The 26,646-nt window shown below is 39.8% G+C and overlaps 2 protein-coding genes and 1 pseudogene across 6 annotated transcripts in view; 1 reads left to right on the forward strand and 2 right to left on the reverse strand.

Moving 5' to 3' along the window:
- LOC127652250 (nuclear distribution protein nudE-like 1-B) overlaps positions 1-13,619 on the reverse strand; it is a 34,897-nt gene extending 21,278 nt beyond the window's left edge. Inside the window, exons 1-2 of the mRNA XM_052138385.1 lie at positions 13,491-13,619; positions 5,779-5,873 (exon numbers count right to left, since the gene is read on the reverse strand). Of these exons, the coding sequence (XP_051994345.1) occupies positions 5,779-5,864 (86 nt within the window). The 5' untranslated portion in view covers positions 5,865-5,873; positions 13,491-13,619. The remainder of the gene's footprint in view (positions 1-5,778; positions 5,874-13,490) is intronic.
- Positions 12,876-17,757, forward strand: LOC127652286 (RING finger protein 222-like; annotated as a pseudogene).
- A 2,268-nt stretch (positions 17,758-20,025) lies between these two features.
- LOC127653119 (rho GTPase-activating protein 44-like) overlaps positions 20,026-26,646 on the reverse strand; it is a 92,134-nt gene continuing 85,513 nt past the window's right edge. For 4 of the 5 annotated variants that reach the window (XM_052139650.1, XM_052139654.1, XM_052139651.1 and 1 more), the window contains one exon: positions 20,026-26,204. In XM_052139650.1, the coding sequence (XP_051995610.1) occupies positions 26,053-26,204 (152 nt within the window). In that variant the 3' untranslated portion in view covers positions 20,026-26,052. The remainder of the gene's footprint in view (positions 26,205-26,646) is intronic. The other variant, XM_052139652.1, reaches the window with a different exon arrangement.

Consider the following 26,646-nt stretch of genomic DNA (forward strand, 5'->3'; position numbering starts at 1 on the left):
TCTGCCGAATAGGTGCCATAACGTCTGGACTGTTTGAGCGTGCAGGGACCATTCCCCTGGGGGAATATTGTCTCTAGACAGTCTGTCCGGGCCGTCGTTCAGGTGGCCTGGCACGTGCGCCGCCCTCAGCGAGTGCAGGTGGCACTGGGACCAACTCAGTATGCGTTTCGTCAGATGGAATAGGTTCCTGGATCTGACACCGCCCTGACGGTTTAGGTAGGATACCACAGATCTGTTGTCCGAACGGACCAGGACGTGGTGACCCTGAATGACCGGGAGAAAGCGCACGAGCACGTACTCGACCGCTATCATTTCCAGACAATTTATGTGAAGGAGCTTTTCCTGAACTGACCATAGGCCGAAAACCGGAGAGCCCTCGCAGACCGCGCCCCAACCCGTGTTGGACGCGTCTGTCGAGATGACTTTTCGGCGAGATACAGCTCCCATTGTCACTCTCCTCTGATACCATTCGGCCAATGTCCAGGGCTGCAGAGCTGAAATACAGGTCTGAGTCACCTTGATGGGCTGGCAGCCTGTGGCCCAAGCCCGGCGAGACGCGCGGGTGTTTAGCCAATGCTGAAGCGGGCGCATGTGCAGTAAACCCAGCTGAAGTACTGCTGCGGCTGAGGCCATGTAACCTAGCACTCTCTGGAATTTCTTCAGAGGCGTGAGGCTGTTCATCTGAAAAGATGCGGCTAGTAGCTGAACACGGCGCGCGCGCTATGTAGATAAGCGAGCCGTCATTGCCACAGAGTCTAGTTCTATTCCAAGGAAGGAAATTGCCTGACTGGGCTGTAGTGAGCTCTTGGTCCAATTGACTGCAAGACCCAAACTGTTCAGATGGTTGAGGAGAACTGCTCTGTGAGACAGAAGCTCCATATGTGACTGTGCCATAATCAGCCAGTCGTCCAAATAGTTCAAAATTCGCAAACCCTGACTCCGCAGGGGTGTGAGCGCCGCATCCATGCACTTCGTGAAAGTACGGGGTGCTAAGGACAGGCCGAACGGAAGGACGGTGTATTGATAAACCTGGCCGTCGAAGGCGAATCTCAAGAATGGCCTGTGACGGGGATTTATCTGAATCTGAAAGTATGCATCTTTCAGATCGAGAGAAATAAACCAGTCCCCCTGGCTCACATGCGCGAGGAGTTTCCTGATTGTAAGCATTTTGAACGGTCTTTTTGCAAGCACCTTGTTCAAAACCCTGAGATCTAATATGGGTCTGAGGCCTCCGTCTTTCTTGGGAACAAGAAAATAACGGCTGTAAAGCCCTGACTCGCTCAGAAAGGGTGGCACTTTCTCTATGGCCCTTTTGCACAGAAGGCTTGCTATTTCTGAACGAAGCATGCACGCTGCTTCCGTGTTCACAGTGGTTTCGAGCCGCACTCTGAAGCGAGGAGGGCGGCGATCGAACTGTAGCAAATAGCCCTGTTGTATTGTGCTTAACACCCACTTGGATATCCCTGGAATAGCTTCCCACGCTTTGAAGCATAACGCTAGAGGGTGAATGGCCAATTCGCTCTGATTGCCGCACACAGAGCGCTGAACAAAATGTGTGAGCGCGTTTAGTGTGTTTATGCATGATTGCTCGCAGACAGCATGAACAGGCTGTTTTGTGAGTGACTTCCCGATTGGAATTAATGGGGAAAGAGTCACATCTGTTACGTGATGCGCAAGCATAGTCATGGGCACGGGACTTACACACAGAGGAATGTTTGCTGGCTGTGTAACAGAACGGGCAGAGAATGGGCGCGCGCACGTATTCGTGGGCGCATTTATTGACTCTAGCGCTCGAGCGGTTCGTAACCGCTTTATGTGACCGTGTTCTGGTGGGGACACGAGACATGCAGCGCTTGTGTGTAGAGGTGAACACTGGATTGTGGGCACATTTTCTACACATAGGGCTGGTAGTGTGACAGAGCGGCCAGAGAATGGGCGCGCGCACGCATTTGTGGGCGCCTTCATTGACTCTGACGCTCGAGCGGTTCGTAAACGCTTTATGAGAGCGTGCTCTGATAGGGGCACGGGATGTGTTATGCTTGTGTGTAGGGGTGAACACTGGGTTGTGGGCACATTTTCTACACATAAGACATGTTTGCTCTTTACAAGATTTATTTGGGTCGCCGTGAAAACGGCGTTTGAGTGCAGGCAAGCGGGCAGTGTCACCGGCTTGTTGGCTGCTAAATTCACCACTGCAGTAGCCTGAGAGAAGGGGACTGACGGGCGAAGCTTTGACGGTGGTCCGGCCGCGGCGGGACTGAGCCGTCGTTTGTTCAACAGTTAGGAAGACTTCGGCTGCTCGGGTTTCAGCGTTACCTTAGATCGAGGCCCGCGGGGGGGCAGCGGTCTGCGGCGGCTGTCTGAGCGCGATCGAGGGCGGCCGCCCTGTCGACGCTGAGAAGTCTGAGTTTGTTGAACTGGGCGCTGTGAAGAGGCTCGTGCAGGATGCTGATCACGTGAACGGCCTGCAGAGGAGCTAGCGCGACGCGGCAGGAAGAGGTTCATGGCTTGGGTGGCTTTCTGGACTTCTGAGAAGCGGTCAACAATGCCACTCACCGCGGAGCCGAAGAGAGCGGCGGAGAGAGCGGTGCGTTGAGGAACGTGGAGCGCTCTGCTTCTACCATGTCGGCTAGTGTTAGCCACAAGTGTCTCTCGGTCACAGTCAGCGAGGCCATGCACTTCCCTAGAGCTTGGGCTGCAGCTTTGGTAGCCTGAAGGGCGAGGTCTGTCGCGCTTCAGTAGATCAGTAACAGCCTCTGGGTGCCTGCCTTTCTCATCCCACTCGAAGAAGGTCTGCTTGTAGGATCTGTAAAACGGCCATTGAGTGCAGAGCAGATGCGGCTTGGCCGGCGGCGGAATAGGCGCGGCCAACATAGGTGGAAGTCGCTCTGCAGGCCTTAGACGGGAGCACAGGCTTGGAACGCCATCTCGCGGAGGGCGGACAAAGGTGTGCTGCTACCGAGTCCTCGACCGGGGGGATGGAGGAGTAGCCTCTCTCAGTGGCGCCGTCCACCGACGCGAGAGAGGTGGAGACGTGGGAACGGGACCTGGCTGATAAAGGAGCGTTCCACAACTTTGCAAGCTCCGTGTGTAATTCCGGCAGGAAGGGAGCGGCCTGGGCCGCGGGTGTAGAGCGGCGATGGCTTTGAAGAAAGCAGCCGTCGAGTCTGTTGGGTGCCTGCTCAGGGGGCAGTGACCACTCGAGCCCGAGGCGGTCGACGGCCTGTGTGAGGAGGCGTGTTAACTCCCCTTCGACTCCGGCGCAGGTCCTGCTGGATTCCTGAGCCGAGGCGGCGGCTTGGGAGCCTGACCACTCCTCGCTGTCCGAAGCCATGATGGAACAGCGGCCATGATCCTCCGCCTCGTCATCCGAGATGGCAGCAGTGCGGCCACTCGGCGGCAACTGCGCGTCCCGGGGGGGCGGGGAGGGTGAAAGCGATGCTCGAGGGAGAGGCTCCGGCGAGGCAGTCGCTTCAACCACAGTTTCCGGCAGCCTTTGTGAGCGGCGCTTCTTCCTGCGCAGCTGAAGGTAAGGCAGCGCGGCGGTTTCTGCTTTGAGCGCTTCAAGTCGAGCCCGCAGGGTCGACATCGGTAGCTCCTCGCAGAAATCGCATCCGCCCTCAGTGAGGGCGAGCTCTGCGTGCCCCAGTCCCAGGCAGAGAGCGCCAGATGATGTGGCGGTCTCCTGTGCTGAGAAGGGCGCGACATGAGGCGCAAGTGGAGCGAGGCATCTTGAAAAAGATGCTCGTACTCTTTTGTGAATAGTTCAGTGAGAACTAGCTTGCTGAATAAAAGGATACGTCGTCGGATGGCGTAGCTCGCAGGATGGCTGAAGGTGGCTGAGACGGCCGGCTTCTTCTAGCGCTGTCCACGCTTGCTTGATGCCCCTCGAACGGCGACGCGGCTTCCAGGTCAGCGATGCGAAGAGCTTCGCTGAAGAGATGAAAATCAGGGTTCCAGCCTACGAACTACGCTTATATGCACTCAAGTCACGCCCATTTTGGCGGGCTTTGATGCAGTGATGCGCGGACGCCTCTCATTGGATCGCGAGTTCGCCCAAGCTCGTCTATAGGCTGCAGCAGTTGCCGCAGAGCAACCTATGAGCTCGCTAGCTAGCCCGCTCAAGGTCTGCAGCTGCCGCACTGCGTTGACAATGGATACAAAAATTAAGGATAATTTTTTGGCTTCAATATCTCAGAAAAGATGAATCTTTCCCGTAGCGTAAGCTAGCTTACGCAATACGAGAGAACCTCTCGTAAGAGAACCATGGTGTGAGCATTTCCTGTCATTACAGTCATGGTTGCTACAATATGGTTACATTTTCATTAGGTAAATTTTCATTAGGGTCCTTAATAAAAACAAAAAACGAATTAACTCAATATTTTAACTTAACACCTGTATTACGCTAAATGCATTAGTGTATTTCAAACTCTACTCAACGTATATCCAACATTCAGAATCTGTACATCACTATAGAAGAAATAAACTTGCTATTAAAATGAATATGATAATGGATGTTATAATGTGACTCGAGTATTTTAATCAGATGCGGAAATGCCACATCTTCATCAATGAAGGGCAACATAACTTTGGCCATGACAACACCCCAAGCACATTAATTCTTATTTCATGTCTGTCCGAACTAGCACAGGGTGCCTGTTTTAAGATGGAAGGGAGTGTATCTGTGTGCCGTTTCAGGCTCACCCGTGTCTCTGAGCACCGCATGCTATATATCCTCAGGTGATGTCAGCGTAAATAGCAAATCAAATATTGGTGTATTACCAGTATACGTCACTCGCGTCGAGCAATGTCTGCACACAGTGCCTCTTTTTTTCATGTTTTTGACCATTGCTGTTGTTATTGATGCATAAAAATACGTTCTCAGACAGGAGACTTAAATGACGCAGGGGCTTCTCTCTTGTGGCTTGTTTTCTCCATTTGCCATTTTGCCAACTAACGTGTGCGAACTGTGATGTCATCAACTGATTTAACATACTAACAGTTCGTAGGACGGCTTCTCTCTGTAGAAAGTGGGTCACACTTGAAACACAGGCAGAGTGGGTCCATCTACAGAGCCATACACGAGCATTAGCGGAGGTTACAATTGCATGTCTGTTTGGTGCTTCATTTTCTTCACCAAACTGTATGATCCAGAACCGTAGAGTTCATTCTAGTTACCACAATTTGAAAAAAATATTATTATTTTTTTAATTCTGTAGAGGGTACTTCAATACATTATTAGTAGTACTCTCTACAACAGCATTTTATTATTGTAAAAAATATATGTGTTACGGTATCAAAAATCATCATTGAAGGCAATGAGAATACTTAAAACTAAAAAGTATAACATTTGGATGCGTTACAGTAATGAGAATGGGGGGTAAAATAAAATATCCTTAAATTAATGTAATAAAGCAAAAAAATCTTAAAGCAAAATATAATTACATTTTTTTTTTTTTATTGAATTGGGCCTAGGACATTTCTTGACAGTTTCCTTACTAAATTAGCTAATAAAGGAAAATGCTGTATGCGTGGGATCTCTAGAACTTTGTGAATAACGGATGTTCAAATCTGCTGAGCTTTCAGGCAAGTTCTGCACATGAAGACTTCTTGTGATCCCGGTTATGAGAAAGAGGAACAAGCCAACCTGATTATAAAAACACTTTATAGCATTTTTTGTCTGAAGTGAACAAACAGATGATTCCCTATTGTAAATAGCTCAGTTGATTGCTACATTTAACACAGCTAAAAATAAAAAATTATTACTTAATGACTTACTTCTTCTTGTATTTGAGAGTCAAACTCTTCCAGTAATCGATTTCCTCGTCTTTCGAGGAGAATTTTGGCATCATCTCTGTGTCCATGATGGGGACCTGTAGAAGCATATGGGAATTAGATCAGTCCTGAGACAGAGACCCAGCGAGTCTGTTACAACTCATCTCGCATTATTGACCCTGTACAACCCCAAGCAGATCAAAGGCTGAGGGCCCATGGTGAGTATCCTCATTTGGCACAAGTCTATCCATTTACCCCAACTCACAATACTTACTCAGCCCTTCACACACACACACACACACACACACACACACACACACACACACACACACACACACACACACACACACACACACACACACACACACACACACACACACACACACACACACACACTATATGGTCTCGCTTGTTGTCTCTGTTGACAATATTATGGGGCATTCACACAGAATACATTGCGGTAAAAAAATAAAATAAATAAAAAGGTGTGTGCCAAAATGTAACAAAACGCAGGAGTCTTGAGACGTTTTTTTTAATAGCTAAACTGATTTCAACTTGACTGCTTGGATATCCTACGATAAAATACATTTCAAAGACGAAAATACAGGGTTTCTTTGGGTAAACTATCCCTCATCTTTGGTTTTTGCCAACTTCAAAACCACATATTATGAAAGAACAGAGCAGCCTTTCCATTAGTAAAAATGCAGTAATATCAAGATTAATGTCAACAGATATTTTTAAAAACATTATGAAGTCTTGCATTTATATGCCTCAATGACTCTTGTGTGACTGAAAATGACCTCCATTCTTCATCCTAGTCTTGTTTTGGGACATCGTCTGATTGACCAGCACAGTTTCTTTCAGCGTTTCTCTGAAACCAATCTCTGTTTCCTCTCAATTAACTCCTATCGGAGGTCATTTTGTGTGCAACCGCTCATTAGTCCTGACATGATGAAGAGCAGAGTGCAGAAACTTTCAGCTTCAACTTTCCGAAAGGCATCTGTCAGTGACCCAACTTGTAGCAGATGGACATTGTCTGTTTCAAAAGCAGTAAGTATTGCACACAACTGTTCTCTGCATTCTTGAGCATCACATGGTATGAGCCAGCACTTCAGTTTCTGTGCATGCTTGAAACACAATGCAGATACCCAATGTAAATTACCAGAAGTTTCCATACATGAGAGACATTTTAAAAAGGAAGTCAAACTGAAACACAACCTAACAAACTTAATATCACATGATCTTTCTCATTTTGTTTTTTGAGTTCTCACGCTTTCCATTTCCAGTCGATCAGGATTACTCATTAAATAATTTTTCTAGTAGATTTCTATTTTCGTGTCATGTACTGAATTACCTACTAGGCTTAATTGAATATAAATCAGTGTAAATAACTGATGTTATAACATTGGCTTTTGGACAAGTTGTACTGTACACAAATACTCAAAGCAATATCTGATTAAATATTTTAAAGCCAAGCAAAATTTCTTTACACTACTAACAATACAAATTTCCATGACTTTCCAGGCCTGGAAACCAAACTTTAAAATGTTCATGACCATGGGACCCTGTAGTTATTAGCGTTAAACTTTACAATAAGGTTCTATTTGCATTTATTAAAATGTACCAGGAATCATGAACTTACAATTAATATTTTTAACAGCATTTATTAATCTTGGTTAGTGATGGTTTATAGAATACAGTTGTTGATTGTTAGTTCACAATGCATTAACTAATGTTAACATATACAACTTTAAAATAGTTTTATTTAGGGATGCACTGATACTGGTATCGGAATCGGTCCAACACCATGCTCATGTACATTGAGCCGTCAGATGGCAATTCTCCAATACCATCTGACGGATGAATGTCTTTCCGTAAACATTCAGCATACAGATTAAAATCACGTCATGTCCTAGTGAGATTATTTAACCACAAAAGCTTGCAGCATTTTAAATGCGAGTGCTTGTGAATGTGTGCAGCCAGTGTTGTGCTGACAGACACAAACTGCTCATATATTTAGAGATCCTTGGCTCATACACGGAAAACGCCATCATGAGCATTGCATGCTGTGTTTGTAAATGACAGCAGGCAGAGCGCTTATTCACTTTTTAGGACGAGTCCTATACAGACTACATATTTATTTATTTATATAGTAGCCTTTTGCGGTTTAATAATAACTGTGATTCAAGTAGCGACCGGCTTTTGCGGATTGGGAATCTGCGTAGTTACGGCAGAGCTCCATGGTCTAATGCTGCATTCCATTCAAATCGGATGAGGGACATTCCTACTTGATATCTCCAACCATAAATGCATACCATCGCCAGATGCTCAGAAGATGACGCTTATGGAAACAACTGCAATGCTCCCGTTAGCTGAGCAGGTGTTTGACTATCATCAGTGATGTCTCCAAGCAACCCAATTCATAACCAATTTGCAACGCTAGCATTTGTGGTACAGGTGGATGATTATCAAAAGATAGTATAATTTTGAACACCTACTACTCTGCTAATGTTTGTTAAACAAGCTTTAATATCATGTAAATGTAGGAAATTTTACAAATTTATCGATAATATTTAATAAAAGTGAATGTTTATCACTTATTTTGTACATCTCCCTGGGTGCCGACAAGATTGTGTGACGTCACACACCTGCATCTCGGTCGAATGTTTAAAATTTCCGCACAACTTTTCAAGTTGGAATTACGACTTCAAAGTTAAGTTTCAGTTAAGTTTCATTGCACTTTTCCCAGTAGGAAATTTGAAAATCCGACTTTCCAAGTTGAATGAAATGCAGCATGACAACACAGACACACTTCAAAATAAAGTGGAAACTTAGACAGAGAAAGCCTGCTTGCATTTTTAGCGACACGCACCTAATCATCTAGATGTAGAACACAGACTAACTATCGAAAATTAGTCAAAAGCTTACCATCGATATAGTGGATTTTTTTTATAGCGATAAATATCGAGATTGTTTTATCACCCAGTCCTACATCAGCTGACTACATGAATGTACTGGATGACCAGGTCATCCCATCAAAGTGTTTTTGACAATGCCAAGATTCATCAGGCTCAAATTGTGCAAAAGTAGTTCAGGAAGTATGAGGAATCATTTTCACAAATGAATTGGCCACCACAGAGTCCTGCCCTTAACCTCATTGAAAGTCTTTGGGATGTGATGGAGAATAATTTATGGAGTAATTCGACTCCCCCATCATCAATACAAAATCTCGGCCAAAAATGTATGCAACTCTGGCCAGATATACATATTGTGATGTTGCATAAGGTTCTCTAAATAATGCCACGATGAATGTGCGCTGTAATCAAAGCTAAAGGTGGTTCAACTAAATATTAGAGTACGCAATTTCTTTTTTTTGTCCAGGCAGTGTATATGATTTTAGACAAAGTCATATTATGATTATTTTAAATCCAAAATCTAACCTAATCTAAATACAATAAAATAACAACTCAAAAACCTATTTTAGCCCATTTTTAAAAACAAAATTCCATCAATTCAATTCAACTTTATGGAATTGTGTTATGAAATAGAAATTGTAAAAGTAATACCTTTTGACCAAAATTAGGTAATGTCTTTCACCATGCTCTACTGCCAATAAAAATACTTAAAAAGTCCTCTTAAAATGAACCGAATTTAAACCGTTCACTACAGCCAAAAATAAAGCAAATAATCCTGCTTTGAGGCCGACATCTAATTCTGTTTATGTTGTTTAGTCAGTCAAGATCAGTCAACATTAACACACCGGTGTGTAAAGTTATTAGCGAGTTTGTGCAAATTCCCCTACATCTGTATGATCATTCACTTAGAGACAATTTCCAAGAACATGTCATGCATTTAGTTTTTGGGTTAATTAGTCTACAAAAAGGAATCAAATCTACTCAAATACTCTCAAGTGTCAATTCACTCTGTTGTTTGATATGCTGTTTCACTCGTGCAGTCTGCAGCTAAAAGCCATTCACACCTCTGCTCAAGAGTAAGATATGCCTCTGTCATCATTATTTTGTCTTTATTCTGAACATTAACACTCTTTTATCCACTCATCTTTGCAGTTGTATCAGTGTCATCATATGTTACAATAACAGTATAACCGAAGCATATTATGGCAGCGTGTAGCCATTTAATGACCTCATGTGAATTTTAATCAAAGAATGAGACACAAAGTCATTGAAAATACATTTTAATGTCACATTAGTTAAGGTTTTACATGTAACGTCCTCATATGTAAATGCTCCTCTAAATGCATTACACAGTGGAGTGGCCGAATGTTTGCAAACAGTATAATGTTGCTCAGCTGTTTCAAACTTATTTTGGCTCTGAACGAAGAAGAACTTCTACGGAAGTATATCGGGGCCTTAAAGAGTTTCTGGTTGTAGCGGAGTTCATCTGTAAACTGTTCTGCTCATTTTAACATGTTATACTCCTTTGTCCACAACTACCCGGTGCTGTAGGGTATTTTTTATTTTTTTTGTATATTAACTTGTAGTGGCCAAAAATATTTGGAATTAAGTAAAAGTGAAGTTAATCTAGAGCACTTTAAACATAACGCACTCAGCGCACGTAAGCAAACGGAATGGCACATCAGTTACTCTTAGCACAAGATAGAGTTGTGGAGCTGAGAACTGTGCTAAAAGCATTGTAATACTGCACAAACACAATACAGACAGGACAGAGAAGTGAACATACACTTTGAAGTGAGCAGCATGTGCAGACTATTTATTTTATGAAATCGCAAAAGGTCACATTGCGATTAATTGTGCAGCCCTAATTGAAATTAATATTAACCAAGATTACTAAATGCTGTTTAAGTGTTGTTCATTAGCTAATGTTAGGCTAACTACTGTAATGCAGTTAGCGAACACAAATTTTTTTTAAAGATTTCTCTCATTAGTTTTTTAAACTGATTGTTTTTAGACATTTTCAATGAAATTTGAGGAGCTTGCAGTTTTCCACATATCCAGACATATGATGCCAAACCACCAAAGAGAAGAGCAGCGATTCCAAAAATACAAAGCCACTGAATTGTTTGAAGAAAGGGGCACATGCTAAAAAAAAAAATAATAATAATAAATATAAACATTTCCAGAATAATTAAGCCATCAAACACCAAAACAGTGATGGATTGCTACATTTGAGCAGAATAGGACTTACATTATTTGTTCTCCTGATGTGATGTAATTTCAATTGTGGTAATTTATATAGTCCCTACACAGAGTTCATCACCCACCCAAATCCACTACTGACAGTGAGGCCATCTGTCCGGCCACAGAGCGCCTGTCCTGCACCACAGGAAAAGCAGAATAGTTCCTGTCTATTGCAACAAATCCCACAACAGTCTCTGCTGGTTACCGAGCACAGTCAGAGCTTCTGAGGAGAGGCCAGACCTTTTTTTCTTTAATCAGGGTTGACATTATTTCCAGAATCACATTCCAGCACACACCACCCTGCTAAATAACATACCAAAAACACATGTCATATCCTCAAGGATATAGGGATGAGAGCTGTGCTACTATTAAGTTACCGGGACTGCTTTAAATTAGTGCTGATATATTTATTTGTATGTTTTATATCTATTTTCACCATAAATTACTTTTATGCATCTAAAGAAGGTTATTTATCAATAAGCCAAAACATTATGACCACTCACAGGTAAAGCAAATAACATTGATCATCTCCAAACAAGGCCACATGTCAAGGTCTGGGTAGATTATATGGCAAGCGAACAATCAGTTCTCGTAATCAACATGTTGAATGCAGGAGAAAATGTTATGGCCAGACGACTGGGTCAGAGCATCTCTGAAATGACAAGGTGTGTGGGGTGCTCCTGTTCAGCAGCGGTGAGTACCTACTGACAGTAGAATGAAGAGGGACAAATCACAAACCAGCGACAAGGTTTTGGGTGCCCAAGGCTCATCGATGTGTGAGGGCAATGAAGGCTAACCCCGTCTGGATCTAACCGACAGAAGGTCTACTGTGGCACAGAAAATGTTAATAATGTTACGGGAGGAATTTGTCACAACACAAAGTACATCACACCCTACTGTGAATGGGGCTGTGTAGCCACAGCCCCGTCAGAGTGCCTATGATGACACCTGTCCACCGTCGAAAGCACCTAGACTGCTGGGAAACCCTGGATCCAGCCATTCATGTGGATTTCAATTTGGCACGTTCCACCAACCTTAACATTGTGCAGACCAGGTACACCCCTTCATGGCAATGGTATTCCCTGATGGCAGTGGCCTCTTTCAGCAGGATAATGTGCCCTGCCACACAGCACACATTGTTTGGGAATGGTTTGAGGAACATGATGAGGAGTTCAAAGTGTTGCCCTGGCCTCCAAATTTCCTAGTTCTCAATCCGAATGACCATCTGCGAGATATGGTGGACCAACAAGTCTGATCCACAGTGGCTCCACCTCACAACTTACAGGACTTGAAGGATCTGCTGCTAATATCTTGGGAGCCAGATACCACAGGACACCTTCAGGGATTTTGTAAAGCCCATGCCTCGGCCCAACAGCATATTAGGCAAGTGGTCATAATGTTTTGGCTCATTTGTGTATCTTGAAATGTATTTGTAATAAACCTTATAATATAGTCAGTGTTGGGTAAGTTACTCAAAAATATGTATCCACTATACAAATTACTTTTTAAATTTTTTAATAAGATTACTTTATTACTCAATGGTAAATGTAATCACATTACAAATTAATACAATTTTAAGTTACTTTCTAAAAACATTTTCACAGAATTTATTTATTTTTACACTCAACGATATCAAAATAATCATATGAACATAATTTGTGTTTTAAATGTGTTCTACATATTGATTTAGGAATAGGTGTAACCCAAGAAATGTACTTAAAAGTAATTTACTCAATTGAAAGTCAGAAGCTGTTATCTGATTACAAGAATTTAAATGGTACTGTCTTACATTTTTATAATTAAACAGTAATTGTATTACAGTAATACGATTACATGCAACATTGAGGGGCTTGTGTATTTTTCATGTACAAGTCAGCTTTATCTATATTAAAATGTGTGTGACTTAACATTTTGGGTTTACGCCTAATTGTCAATAACGGCATGACGCAAGCCATATGGTACAGTAAATTCAAACAGTTTGGTTTTGTATATTTTCAGCCACCTTTATTCATGTAACTATGTAAATAACTTAAAACATTTAGTTACATAAACATACATTTAGGTATTTGTCATAAATGTTATGCTGTCATTTAGCAAAAAATATGTAAAATGGCAGAACCTGATTGTCACACAGTGTAAAAAGCAACTTGGTAAACTAAATGTCAGTTTACAACAGCTATCATCAGTAAAAACAGATGGTTGACGGCCTTGTCGTAAACACGAATCTCAGCTTCGATTCTTTGTGAATCGTTTGACAGCGTAATGAGAATCGTTCGGGTGAGGTACAGCACGACAGGTCCGCATTATGCGTCCAGCCTTGAAGACTAAAGGTTCATATCGAGTATATCTTTAACACAATAACCATCAAACCCAGCGACTGCCAGATTCATCGTTTAATCGATAGGATATTTGTCTACACATGTAGATTTCAGCAGCTCTTGGTCTCTGTCGGTTGGTAAATGACAGCTTAAAAATAAACCACCCGTTCTTTTAAATTACATATCGTGAACGCTTTTTGTGAAATTGTCTAAAACAATAAATGTCATCAAAATGTACCTTATCATGTCCTATTCCTGAAGTCAGCGAACAGACTCGGTGTCTCTCCCGTGCGCTCCAGCACAGCTGATCCAAATGCCAACGCGACTCCACTGTGATTTCCTTCTTCAGTTTCCGGGAAAACGATGACGACTCCGCGTCATTACGTCATTGAAAGACACACTCTTATAAATTATGCCAGTAAAGTTCCTCTGAATCCTACATTGACTATGTCAGCTGACATGTACGATTGTTAATAAAGGGATAAATTATCAGTGGTTTCATGTCCCATTTTACATTATCCACCTTTTCCTGAACGCGGAAGTGTTCCATTTCTGGTCTCCAGTGTTTTCACTCCCATTGGCGTATATTCTTAGCATGTAATGCAATGTTTAAGGTATTACATTTATAAAATTGGTCAAAAACATGTGGCTCTTAAGTCCCGATTCTTCACAAATTCGAGATGACTGTTTTTTAATGACAGTGCCTCAACTGAGTGAGATGATGTCATGAAGCGATGGTGCGAGCTTAGATACGTTGATATCATTAACTACTTTGAGTTGTAATGAGAACCAACACCAGCACAAGTTGAGCTTGAAATTATTTGTAACAAAAAAAAAAAAAGGTTGTTGTTCTGTCTGATCTGTTCTGTTGATCGTTTTGATAGTTTTTTCATTGCCTCTGGAGACCAGAATCAAAACACAGGCAATGGTATCATCATTGCGCCTCCCAGTGGTTGCTCAAGTAAACTAATGGTGCGAAAAACTATAAACGTCCAGTGAGCGGCAGTTCTGCGGACAGAAATGTCTTGTTGATGAGAGAGGTCAACGGAGAATGGCCGGACTGGTTTGAGCTGCCAGAAATGCTACAGTAACTCAGATAACCCCTCTGTACAATTGTAGTGAGCAGAATAACATCTCAGAATGAACAACACATCAAACTTACAGACGGCCCTGATAGTACACATACATCGCCCTGACATCTATTTGATGTGTGTGTTCACTAGAAGACATATTTTTAACATGGTTTGCTCATCTGCAATACATCTATAAGACTTATGTCAATAAGTAGCTATGTCTCGGATATCAATAAGACATTCATCAGATGTATTTGAGACATTTATGATTTAGAATGTTTGTAAATCAGATTTTTTTAAAGATGTTTAGCAGAGGTTCATTAGATTGTGACACTTTCCAGATGAAAAGATCTAGAATAGACAACTCGGAGACGTGTGCTATCTGGTGGATGGGCTACAACAGCAGAAGACCACGTCGGGTTCCACTTCTGTCAGCCATGAACAGAAAACTGAGGCTGCAACTGGCCTACCATCTGTGTACCTCAGCAGATATCCAGATTTGTCAGACAAGGCGATGTTATTCCAATCATCCACTGTCCTGTTTTGGTGAGCCTGTGCCCAATGCAGCCTCAGTTTCCTGTTCTAAACTGACAGTAGTTGTACCCGGAGGGGTCTTCTGCTGCTATAGCCCATCCGCCTTAATGTTCGACGTGTTGTACATTCAGAAATGTTTTTCTGCATAGCACTCTTGTAACACGTTTATTTGGGTTACCTTCCTGTCAGCTTTGACCTCTGTCATTAACCAGCCATTCGAAGCTTCCAGTGCACAAACAATCCAACAACAAGACAGATATAATATATATGTGTGTATATATATATATATATATATATATATATATATATAACTGGCGACCTGTCCAGGGTGTCCCCCGCCTTTCACCCAATGTTAGCTGGGATAGGCTCCAGCCCCCCGCGACCCTGTACACAGGATAAGCGGTTGACGATGGATGGATGGATGGATATATATATATATATATGTATATACACACACACACACGTATGTACACTTACAAATCTGTTATATACAGATAGTGCAAGGGAATGTAATAGCAGAAGAGGATATGTTGGATAAATATAAATAGCTAAGCTATGTATTGCACTTAATTATTGCTCAATGGGGCAATTTTAGCTGTTCATGGGATGGATAGACTGGTACGCAGTGCTCTTTACCACCGGCCAGAGGGCAACTGTTCAGACAGGTAGTGGGCAGGGTGAGGGGGTCCAGGGCGTTTTTAGCAGCACTTTTCCTCACTCTGGAAGTGTACAGTTTTTGAAGGGAGGGCAGGGAGCAACCACTAATCCTCTCAGCAGTCTGAAATGTCCTTTGTAGTCTACTGATGTCCGATTTCGTAGCTGAACCAAACCAGATAGTTATTGAAGTGCATATATATATAATATATATATATATATATATATATATATATATATATATATATATATATATATATATATATATTGGTATCACTTTACAATAAGGTTCCATTAGTTAACATGAACTAACAATGAACAATACATAATTTATTCATTACAGCATTTATTAATCTTAGTTAATGTTCATTTCAACATATAGTAATACTTTTTTTAAATCAAATGTTGTACATGTTAACATTAGTTACTATGATGAACTGCACTATGAACTAACATAAGTTAACAATGAACAATTGTATTTTTATTAACTAATATTAACAAAGATTAATACATGCTGTAAAAAAAAAAAAAAAAATCGGTAATTGTTCTTTATGATCCCTAATGTATTAACACATTTTAATGAATGAAACCTTATTGTAAAGTGTTACCATAAAATTTCATAAATAAATACATACATGCGCTCATACAGTCTAAACTTAATATTAAATATTCCTCTTTAATATTAGATTATTTAATTATTAATACAATAATTATTAATATTTATATTATTATTTAACTCTATGTTTTTGATTTGGCCTAGGCTATTTATTACATATATATGATAATGATATTAATAATTATTATTACAATTTTGGTTTCATTTTATACATTTATCAAAAGTTTCTTTGCACTTTGATAAATGTTCTCAAACATTTACTCCATGTGTCTATATGATTAATAATCGGCTATTGACCAGTTTCATGTGACATCAACCACACCATCATGTTTGTGAATTCCATTGACCTTCATTTCCTTTCAATACAGTTTTATCTTGCAAGTGGCTTCAATTCATTTCGCTAAAGTCAAGCAGAGACAAAGTGGGGAGAGCAAGGATAAAAATACATTTGTAGGTATTTGCTCATTTATTTAGGCATGTCAGTGATCTGTACACGTGTCAGTTATAAATAACATCATATGTGATATAATTAAACTGTTAATGCACATAGGATGATATTATTCATAACACCCAGACTGTATAAAGGTATGTGATAATTGTAATATTTTGACCAAATCAGAGCACAGATATGTTTACGGTAATGTACAGAGAGACGTGTTTACTCGCCGGTCACACATCACACTCGCCGGTGTACTGAGATGAATCTTGGATAAAATATATTTAAATGTCTGCGAAAGTCAAATTTGGCAATATGTGCACTGACTTGAAACCTAAGTAAACTTTCCTAGGACTCAAAATTACATAAAATCTTCCAAACAAAAAAGTATCCTTGTGTAACCTTTACCTTGACATACCTCTAGTTTCCTCTTCTATTCTAGTTAACAGTATAAGTTTGTCAAATTTGTTTGCATGACAATAGCAGCATCGTCACAGTGTCAGCAGAACAGCAGTGTGCACGCAGGAGTATCAGTTGTACTCTGTTTTTCTCAACACGCTATCAAGCTTCTTAAAGCGAGTCAAGGAGATTCATCTGGGACGATCTCCACCGGAGACTGGATGAGGAAGCTCAGGACAGTGAGTTTCCTGTCTGTTATGAGAATCTGTTGGACAGCGCCAGGACCCTCTGCTGGGGGCACCAGTTCTGCCATGACTGCTTGGTGCAAACCTTGGTAAATACCAGCCTAAACGGATCCATAAAACTGGACAATATCAGCTGTCCCGTCTGCAGACACCTTACATTTATCACTAAGCTCCACAGATTCACAGTAGAAGCCAAAAAGACTGGAAAGACTTTGGAGGTGCCACCAGTGCCCACTCCTGTATTCCCTGCTAGAGGAGGTCTTGCCTGTATCTGCAGATGTCTAAGAAGGATTGCATGTTGACTAAATAGAAGAAGACTCATCTGTCCTAATAGAGACCATTCAGTAGTGTTCATCATTAGTGAGTTTGTTCGACCCATGGCAGAGGGTGATGTTACTGACATTGGGATTAATTCAACCATACAGCAGAACTACAACAGTAATGGATGCAGGGTTTGCACCATCTCCTGTTGCCTTCTGGTCTAATTGATCACTTTTGCCTTACTGGCATTGGTGGCCGCCACACTTCCATGGGTTCTGTTGGCTTAAAGGTTTTTATGTGGTACCTAATGCATGATCAAGTCCTTCAAGACAAGTATTGATTATTTACTCATATACTTTGCCCTGGAAAGTCTTGACTTATTGAAAAAGAGATGTATTCTGAACTGATTTCACAAGTCACAATGAATGTTTGATGAAGAACAGAAGGTTATTATTTCCAAGGCTTGTTCTGGCCGGTCTCTGAGTGACTTAAGGGGAGGCATGCTATATGGTTACATAGTGTTTCATTGCAAAACATTTAATCAACCTTGAAGTGCTATAGCATTGATAAACAAATCTGTTTTGCTCTTGATCTAAATTTTCAAAGCTGCTATGATGAAGAAAATCTTGAGGCAGTCATGGCTCTCTTATTAAGTTACTGGTAGGAGATACGGACATTTAAAGTAGAGTGGATTAGAGAAGAAGGTGTTCTGGTTGTCACTAGATCTTGGAGAGACCATTGGGGGATTTTGTTACTACTTCCATTGACACAAAGTTTGAGAACATGGAAAGGGCGTGATGAAACATCAGTGAGCTTCCTTTCTTCTGCTTGCATTGCTTGTTAGTAATGAAACACACTCTCACTTGTCCAGAAATTCTTGTCACACAGACTAGAAAACTTCGAGTTCCAGCCCTGAAATTACTTACACCTCATATTTTGCTCAAGTTAACTGTTGTATCTATACACTAATGCTATCTCAATGTAGTACTAGTAGTTCAACCTATTGACCAGTGCTTTTTCATTGCTCAGAGGTTGTTCTTTCATATAGCTCAGGAGACTTAAAGGAATATTCTGGGTTCAATACAAGTTAAGCTCAATTGACAGCATTTGTGACATAATTTGTAATACCAAAAAAATAAATCTGTTCGATCACTTTAAACGAAAGTGAATGGGGGCCAATCCGTAAACATTAAAATACTCACTGTTTCAACAGTATAGCCACTAGATGTAAATGATATGTGTGCTAACATGATTTTAGTTTGATAAAATCAGTTACTAACCTTTTCTGTGTAAAGTTATTGTCAATTTTACAACTTCGTTTCCATGACGACTTTATGCTGAAATGCTAAAATGACTCTAAAATGTATGATATAAACAACATTACAGCTTAATGTCGAAAAAATGTAAGTGATTTTATATGCTTTACATTTCTGCCTTTAAACTCTCCAAAAATTGGCCCATTAACTTCCATTGTAAGAGCCTCACTGTAAATGGGATTTTTGCATCTTCTCTTATTTTTTTAATATAAGGAGGAACGAGTTGAAATAATTTTTCGTCATAAACAACATGCCATGAACTCTGTCGAGTTTTCAATTGTTTAAGTTTCACCTTTGTCTCAGATGTTTAAAAAAGAAATGAGACCATTGTTACCATAAAGTATATACTTTAAGTTAAATGGGTCATAGAATAACTCAGACAATTTGGTCGTGAAAGAATTTAATGAGAAATGTTTGAGTTCAGATTTTAATCTCTTAACTTTATCTCTAAATCTGAGCACAGTTTGAGCCACTTTTCCACTATTGGGCCAGTGCGAGCCAGGGCTATCATCTGGTTAGCCAGGGCCAATAGCCTCAGACCTCAAGCCCAAAATCGATCTGCATTCCCACCATCAGTCTAATATCCCTGTAGCCTTGCCCTAAAACCCACCCTTAATATGCTGCCCCGGTGCCAACGTCACACACCCCACCCATTTCACAAGCAAGAGAGAAACTCAAGCTGATGTATCCGACATTGGAGTCTAGGGTAATCGGCAGGCCACATGTGCTTGGCCCCTGGCCCTGAGGAGGCACGATGAAGCCCTGGAAGTGACATTGGGAACGCAACTGACCCCGGCACGCACACTTGAATTTTAATAGTGGAATTGATAGTGGAAACACGGTTATTGTGATCTCTCCGTAGTAAACAAATCATAATAATTAGTACGAATCCAACATCAAATAAAGTGCTGATACGGGGCGAGATATAATTTGATGCCTGTACTGTTTCAATTTGAAATTCTGTTTGCTGATTGGTTGGTCTCTATGGGAATAAAGTCATAGAGATTTTGCCCCCTTGAGTTGTGATGAGACTATCGAAATATCAAAATCATCTCACTTCTTTCTTGTGAGTTGAAACTGAAAAGCATAGGGTGATGCATATCAAATGTTATCTCTGTTAAACAATTTGAGGATTTAAACATTGTTATAAGAAAAACACAGTGCAATATAATCAACAACACTTTTTAAAGCACACAAGCAAACAAAAGCACTTACAACAGAAGTATTACAAATGTAGAGTTTAATATATATCTATGTATTTCTGACATTCTGATAAGGACTGCGGCAGGCTTAACAGTACACACTGTGTTCTTTCACTGATATGCGCTAAGCTGAGGAGGGTGTGATTTACAGGCAGATTTGTACAATAGTTGGGTAAGCAGAGGTGGAGAGGGCTGTACATTGTTGAATGTGCACTCATTAATGAACTCATCGCCTCTAAAGCACCTGTTCAAACATTCCTGTTTCTCGTCTTTGTCTCCCTTGATTATTAGCTGGTAACATTTTAATTGAAACACATGATTATCTTAAGAGAGTAACTAAATACATTCTATGTTATGTCTCAACTGCTTTCTGATCTTCACAGGATGATGTAAAGGGACAATATCCACCTGTCAAGACTATTGAGAAATAGATGTGTTTGAAATCATCATTTCAATTTGTCTCTGTTACTATTGTTAAAAAAAGATTCACGATCTGTTTTTTTTTTATCCATTCTCTTCTGAGCATTTCATTTCATGTTGAAAAGTTACCAATAAATTAATACATGAATCCACATTTTCTTCATAATAAATGCATTGGATGACCTATCATATCATTTTCCTGGATTCAAAACTGATCGTTTTAAAAAGAGAGATGTTTTCTAATCAAATCTGTAGGCCTGTACAAATCTCTGCAAATTTACACAGAATTTCATCAATCACAAAGTTCTGCAGTTCTCCTGCTTCTTACATGGTGATTTAATAAATATATTTAATAAATAAGAGTCTGTTTAACCCATTTTGCCATAGAAATGTACATGTAAGATTTAACACCAATCAGCGCAGAAAACGCAAAAAAAAAAAAAAAAGCATGGGTGAGCCTAAAATAAAAATGTTTAGATCACATCTCAACTCCACCCCACACACACACACACCAAAAAAGGAAAACAAAACAAAAAAACACCAACAAAATAAAGACGAAATAAAGAAAAGAGTAAATAAAATAATGGCAGTACAACAAATTAAGTATTGTTTTTTTTTTTTGGGGACATTACAGTAATGAGATTGGGGCAAAATATACTTAATTGTTATTAAATTAATTTCACAATGCAAAAATGGTCCTATATATAGGCTTCATTTTCTTTAAAGGAATATTCTGGGTTTAAAAAAAACTTAAATTGGCTGCATTTGTGGCATAATGTTGATTACAACAAAAATGAAATGTGACTCGTCCCTCCTTTTCTTTAAAATATAAAAAATATAGGGTTACTTACAATGGAAGTGAATGAGGGCCAATCCATAAACATTAAAATACTCACCACTTCAAAAGTATTGCCACAAGACGTAAACTATATGTATGTTAACATGATATTAGTGCAATGCAATTGCTTTCTAACCTTTTCTGTGTAAAGTAAAATGTAAACATTTTACAAAACGATGATATAAACAACTTTACAGCTCCAAATGATACACACATTTTAACAGAAGAATTTAAAGTGCTTTTATAAAATTATAAGCTTCATGCTTCCCCTTTAAACCCTCCAAAAATGGGCCCCATTCACTTCCATTGTAAGTGCCTCACTGTAACCTCAATTTTTGCTTCTTTTTATTTTTTTTAAGTAAAGGAGGGACTAAAAGTCTAAATTAATTATTGTGGTAATCATCATTATGCCACAAATGCTTTTGATTGAGTTTTTTGAAAGACATTGTGAAATTCACCCATGTAAATACTGTGTGTGCCAACTGAACAGGTCAAATTCTGTACTGTTTAAGCAATTTCATGGCTATTACATCCATCCATTCTTTTACTTCATATAAATGTATTGTGACCAATAATTCAAGAATTAAATCTGATGATATCTTTATAATAATAACATTAAAAGACTGGCTTAACTTACAAATGAAAAAAAATGAGGATCATGTGTACAGTATACTGTGTACCTATTCACCTTATCACAAAAGCATGTGATAACAGATGTAGTACTGAACTGGAATGAGAATGAGAATGAGAATGCATGTACATACTGTATAAAACCCACCCCATGCCTTCATTACAATTACATAAGCATTCATTATGACTGCTAACAGAAAGTGTCACCTTAACAAAGAAAATAAACCATGCGTCCATTGCAGTTGCTATAAGGTATCAAGAGGTGTTTACCCTGGTGCACATGAGAGTAAATGCTAAATCACATTCAATCAGCACACTCCAACAGACACGACTGCCTCCTCACAGAACACTGAGGAAACTGGCACGGACACAACCTCAAGTACGCACAAAACTCGCCGTTAGCGTCGGGTTATAAATACTGAATGTGAGGGCACTTGCAATTATCATTGTGTAATCACTACAACTAGTACTCTGTCACCAATAATCATTAGACTATATTTCATCAAAGAACACACACTGAGGCATATCACAGAATTCAGCAGAAAAAGTCATCTTGTCCCTGACGTACACTAATGCTTATTCAAAGAGAGAAAAAGAGTAAGTAAGCCATGGCTATTCCAATGTTGGAAGAAGAGTTCCTTGTATTCAAACAAACATGTAGCGTTCACTCCTTCCACAAGTTCAGAACAGAAGTGAACAAATGTTGCAGCTGGTCTGAACTTAATAAAGTCCTGCAGGTTTTGTGCAAGTTCAGACATGAGAAATTGCAGCATCCCGTACTGCCCTACAAAGGCAAAACACAGTTACTACACCAACACTGAAACCGAGACAAAATGCTTCAAAATAACGTGGGTTAAACGTCGTTTTTAGGGTTAAATTTGTAGTTACGGCAATTTTTTTTTCTTGCTGAATCTGTCAGCCTGCGCATAGTTGAGTCAAATGCATTTGTTTCATGACAGATCACAGTCAAAGAGGTCAGATTTCGGCATAACTAAATTTGGACAAAAATGTGTAGTTACTGTGTTTTGCCTTTGCAGGGCAGATTAGTCCCATAGTGTTGTCAACTGAAATAGATATCCAGACTTGTGCCATCCAAAGGCTTTTTAGGGCCTAAATCTTTGAGATGAAATTTGAAAACAGGTTTTCAGTTATAAATCTATATCTTTCCATTGATTTTATGGGGAGATACACTATACAGTGGCCCCAAAAAGTATTTTAGGAACATGGCATTTGAAAACAATATCGAACCAAGCAGCATTTATTTTAAAGAAACATACCAGAAGCACACTTTCCAAGTAAAACATTTAACACAAATAAGTTTGTTAGGTTTTCAATGATAAAACAATCGATAAAAGGTCGGTGAAAAGGTATAAAATCGTTTGTTTGCTGATGCCACTTGGTTTGATATTTTGTCAGTCTAATGCAATGAAATTCAGACATTTTAAAGTGCTTCTTAAAGGAATATTCTGGGATCAGAAAAAGTTAAGGTCAATCGACAGCATTAGTGGCATAATCTTGATTACCACAAAAAATAATTTCGACTTTTCGTCTCATCCCACCTTTTCTTTTAAAAAAGCAAAAATCGAGATTACAGTGAGACACTTACAATGGAAGTGAATGCGGCAAACTTTAGGAAGGTGAAATGTGAAGCTTGTAATTTTATAAAAGCTCTTCTATAAAGTTGTCGGTTTGTTGACATTATATCGTCATGGCAACAAAGTTTTAAATTTGGTTATATCTTTACACAGAAAAGGTTAGTAAGTGATTTTATCACACTAAAACAATGTTAACATGCATATTGTTTATGTCTTGTGGTTCTACTTTTGAAAAATAGAGTATTTTAACATTTACAGATTTGACCCCATTGACTTCCATTGTAAGTGACTCACTGGAACCCAGATGTTTTTCTTTTTTTAAAGAAAATGAGGAAAGAGTCCAAATAAACTTTTGAGATAATCAATATTATGCAACAAATGAGCTTAACTTGTATTGAACCGGGAACATTCATTTCAGGGTCAAAACATTTCTGGCAACTACTGTATTTGCATGGTAAGTTATATTTATGCAATCCTTTAGTTGCTATACAATACTAAGTTTGAACAAGTTTTATACAATTGATATAATCTGTTGAATTTGAAATATATTTTTTATGATAATAATATGTATTTATAAAGATTGTGTTTTTGACTTATGCTTTAAATTAAGGCTGTTATTGATAAAGGTCGGTTTAGGGATAATATCACTCTCTGGAATAACTCTACCTACATTTTTGACACATCTGCATTCATATTTCTACACATAGTTAATGGCTTACAAAAGTGCAAAAACTCACTTGCTATGTGAACCTGACAAAAAGTCTTAAGGGACAAAATAATACTTAGGACACCATCTCTATACAAGATAAATATGGCATGTCACTTTTCTGAATATATAATTCATATTTGCCTTTACATTTGTCCTCTCATTGACACTTATCTACACATCTTTATATACAGTCTAGGTATATACATAAGGGATTGTGTGGCACAGCACTTCAAGCACTTTGGAGGGCATGAGGGTGTGCAGAAAAACAACAGAAATTCCAAGGCAGTGCATTTAGAGTGCAACCACTGCTGGCAAAAGTCATGATGAAAAAGTTGTTTTTTATTATGGTCTGACCTATTTTTAGCACATGCTTACTAACGAGTAAAGAGTGAATATTCCAGGTTTCCTCATGAATAGTCCACAAAATATTTTTGTTTGTGATTACGTTGTAATTTCTAGTTGACGGAATATGTCTAAATTGAACATAACAAGAAATATTTATGTTCATTAAAGAAATGTCCATGACTTTTCCAGCCCTGGAAATATTTCAACGTTTTCAATGATCATAGGAACCCTGGGTTTCCCACCACTGGCCTACCTTTGACTTCAGGGACTGCATTAATTTGATTGGCTTTTTAAAGGTGCACTCAGTAATTTACTTCTAAAAAAAATTATAGTAATTTTGAAACATATGTATAAAATCATGACCACTCATGTGAGATGAAGAGTTCAGTCAAATCAGTAACCTTATAAAAGCTCTTTTATTTCCCTTGGAGAGGGTCCCCTCATGAGGGCGGCCATATTATAATCACACGACCAGCTGACTACTACTCGCTTAATCTCAGTAACTGCCCTGTTATTGGATACTTTCATTCATAGCTTAAATGAATCCTGTTTTACTGTGCATTGTGAATTTCTACAATGGCATTGGTAACTGATAAACACTGTGTTTGAATGATGCAGCATCCAGGCCACTAGGTGTCAGTGTTAGCCATACTTTCACATACTTAAAAAAAATGACTGAGTACATCTTTAAAGGATCAGTTGACCCGAAAACAAAAATTCTGTCTTCACTTACCCTTATGTTTTTCTGAAAGTGAATGGAGACAGATGCTGAAAAGCCTCAAAATGACACAAAAGAACCAGTAAAATAAAAAGTCCTTTGCTGAAGCTCTGAAATCAAATATGCTGACTTTAGACCAGGGGTGTAGATTCTGCCCACCATTTCATTAGTGCACTAACACAGATAAATGCACATCAATGTAACTATTAATCAAAAAATTGGATGTACTGTCAAGTGTAGGTAAGAGAGGACAAATATATCGACCTCAGCATTGCAAAATTAGACTTAATAAACCTGCATTCTATATGGCACCAAGTCATCTACAAAGAGTATGGCATGACATCTCCTTGGACCCTGTAGGGAAAACATAGAAGTCCCACTCTGTACCATTAGGGTGGGTCTTAGTTCCACGCCTCCAGCACAAGAAAGTGTATGAGGTTCCTTTAAAGTCAGAAAACTGCTTCCTATGTGCATTGTACTGTAATCGCAGCTCCGATAAGGCATAAATAAAAACACCACCATAAAATAAACACAACAACGAAACAAAACAGACAGAATCGTTCAAAGAGAAACAGGAATTGTAAGACAAAACTCCAGGTTCCTCCGCTGGCAATTTGAACGAAAACCATTCTGTTGCTTTTATTATGGCACCTTTTGTGTGGTTGGCATCATGTATCATCTCTCCTGTGGTGCCGGTGACCAGAAGAGGTGGGAATCCAGGGTTTGGGCTGGGTGGGGTTCCAGGCAGGCCTCAGCAGGATTAGGTGAGCTCCGGGCGACGCTGTCAAGCTGATGGGTAGGCTCAGGGCTCAAAGCGTGGTGCTCTGGCCTTCCTCCTCAGACACGGAGTCCCCGTCCGGAGAGCTGAGCGTGGAAAAGTGACATGGGACCACCCTGAACTCGTCCAGCAGGCTGTCTAGATTGACATTGATAGAGGGGATTTCCAAACTGAAGAGATCTGCTAAAGGATCATGGAAAATGATGGCCACAATGGCGTGACAAAGACAGGTTTACATTAAAACAGAGAGAAGCAATGGAAGTGGCGATGATGAAGATGTTGAAAAAAAAACGAAAGGAGAGAGAAAGCAAAAGTACATTCAGTTTCCAGGCCGTTGTTAGAGGCAAAGTCAGCGACGGGTGTTGACACTGTGTTGATTCTTATTAGGGTAATATGAAACAAAGTAATTCACAAAGCTTTATGTTGTTTTTATAGGAAGTAAAATTAAAAGAAACTATAACAGTTCATATCCACCAATCAGTGTTGGGGAACGCAACTTACCACTCCTAAAAAGTTAATAGGGTTACATCCAACATGACCACACAGGAAATCGATACGCTGCTTCTAAATGTTCATGTACCCGGAAATCGAACCCATACTGCCGAATAAAATGAGTAAATTGGTA

This window comes from Xyrauchen texanus, chromosome 12, assembly GCF_025860055.1.
Source record: "Xyrauchen texanus isolate HMW12.3.18 chromosome 12, RBS_HiC_50CHRs, whole genome shotgun sequence".
Lineage (NCBI taxonomy): Eukaryota > Metazoa > Chordata > Actinopteri > Cypriniformes > Catostomidae > Xyrauchen > Xyrauchen texanus.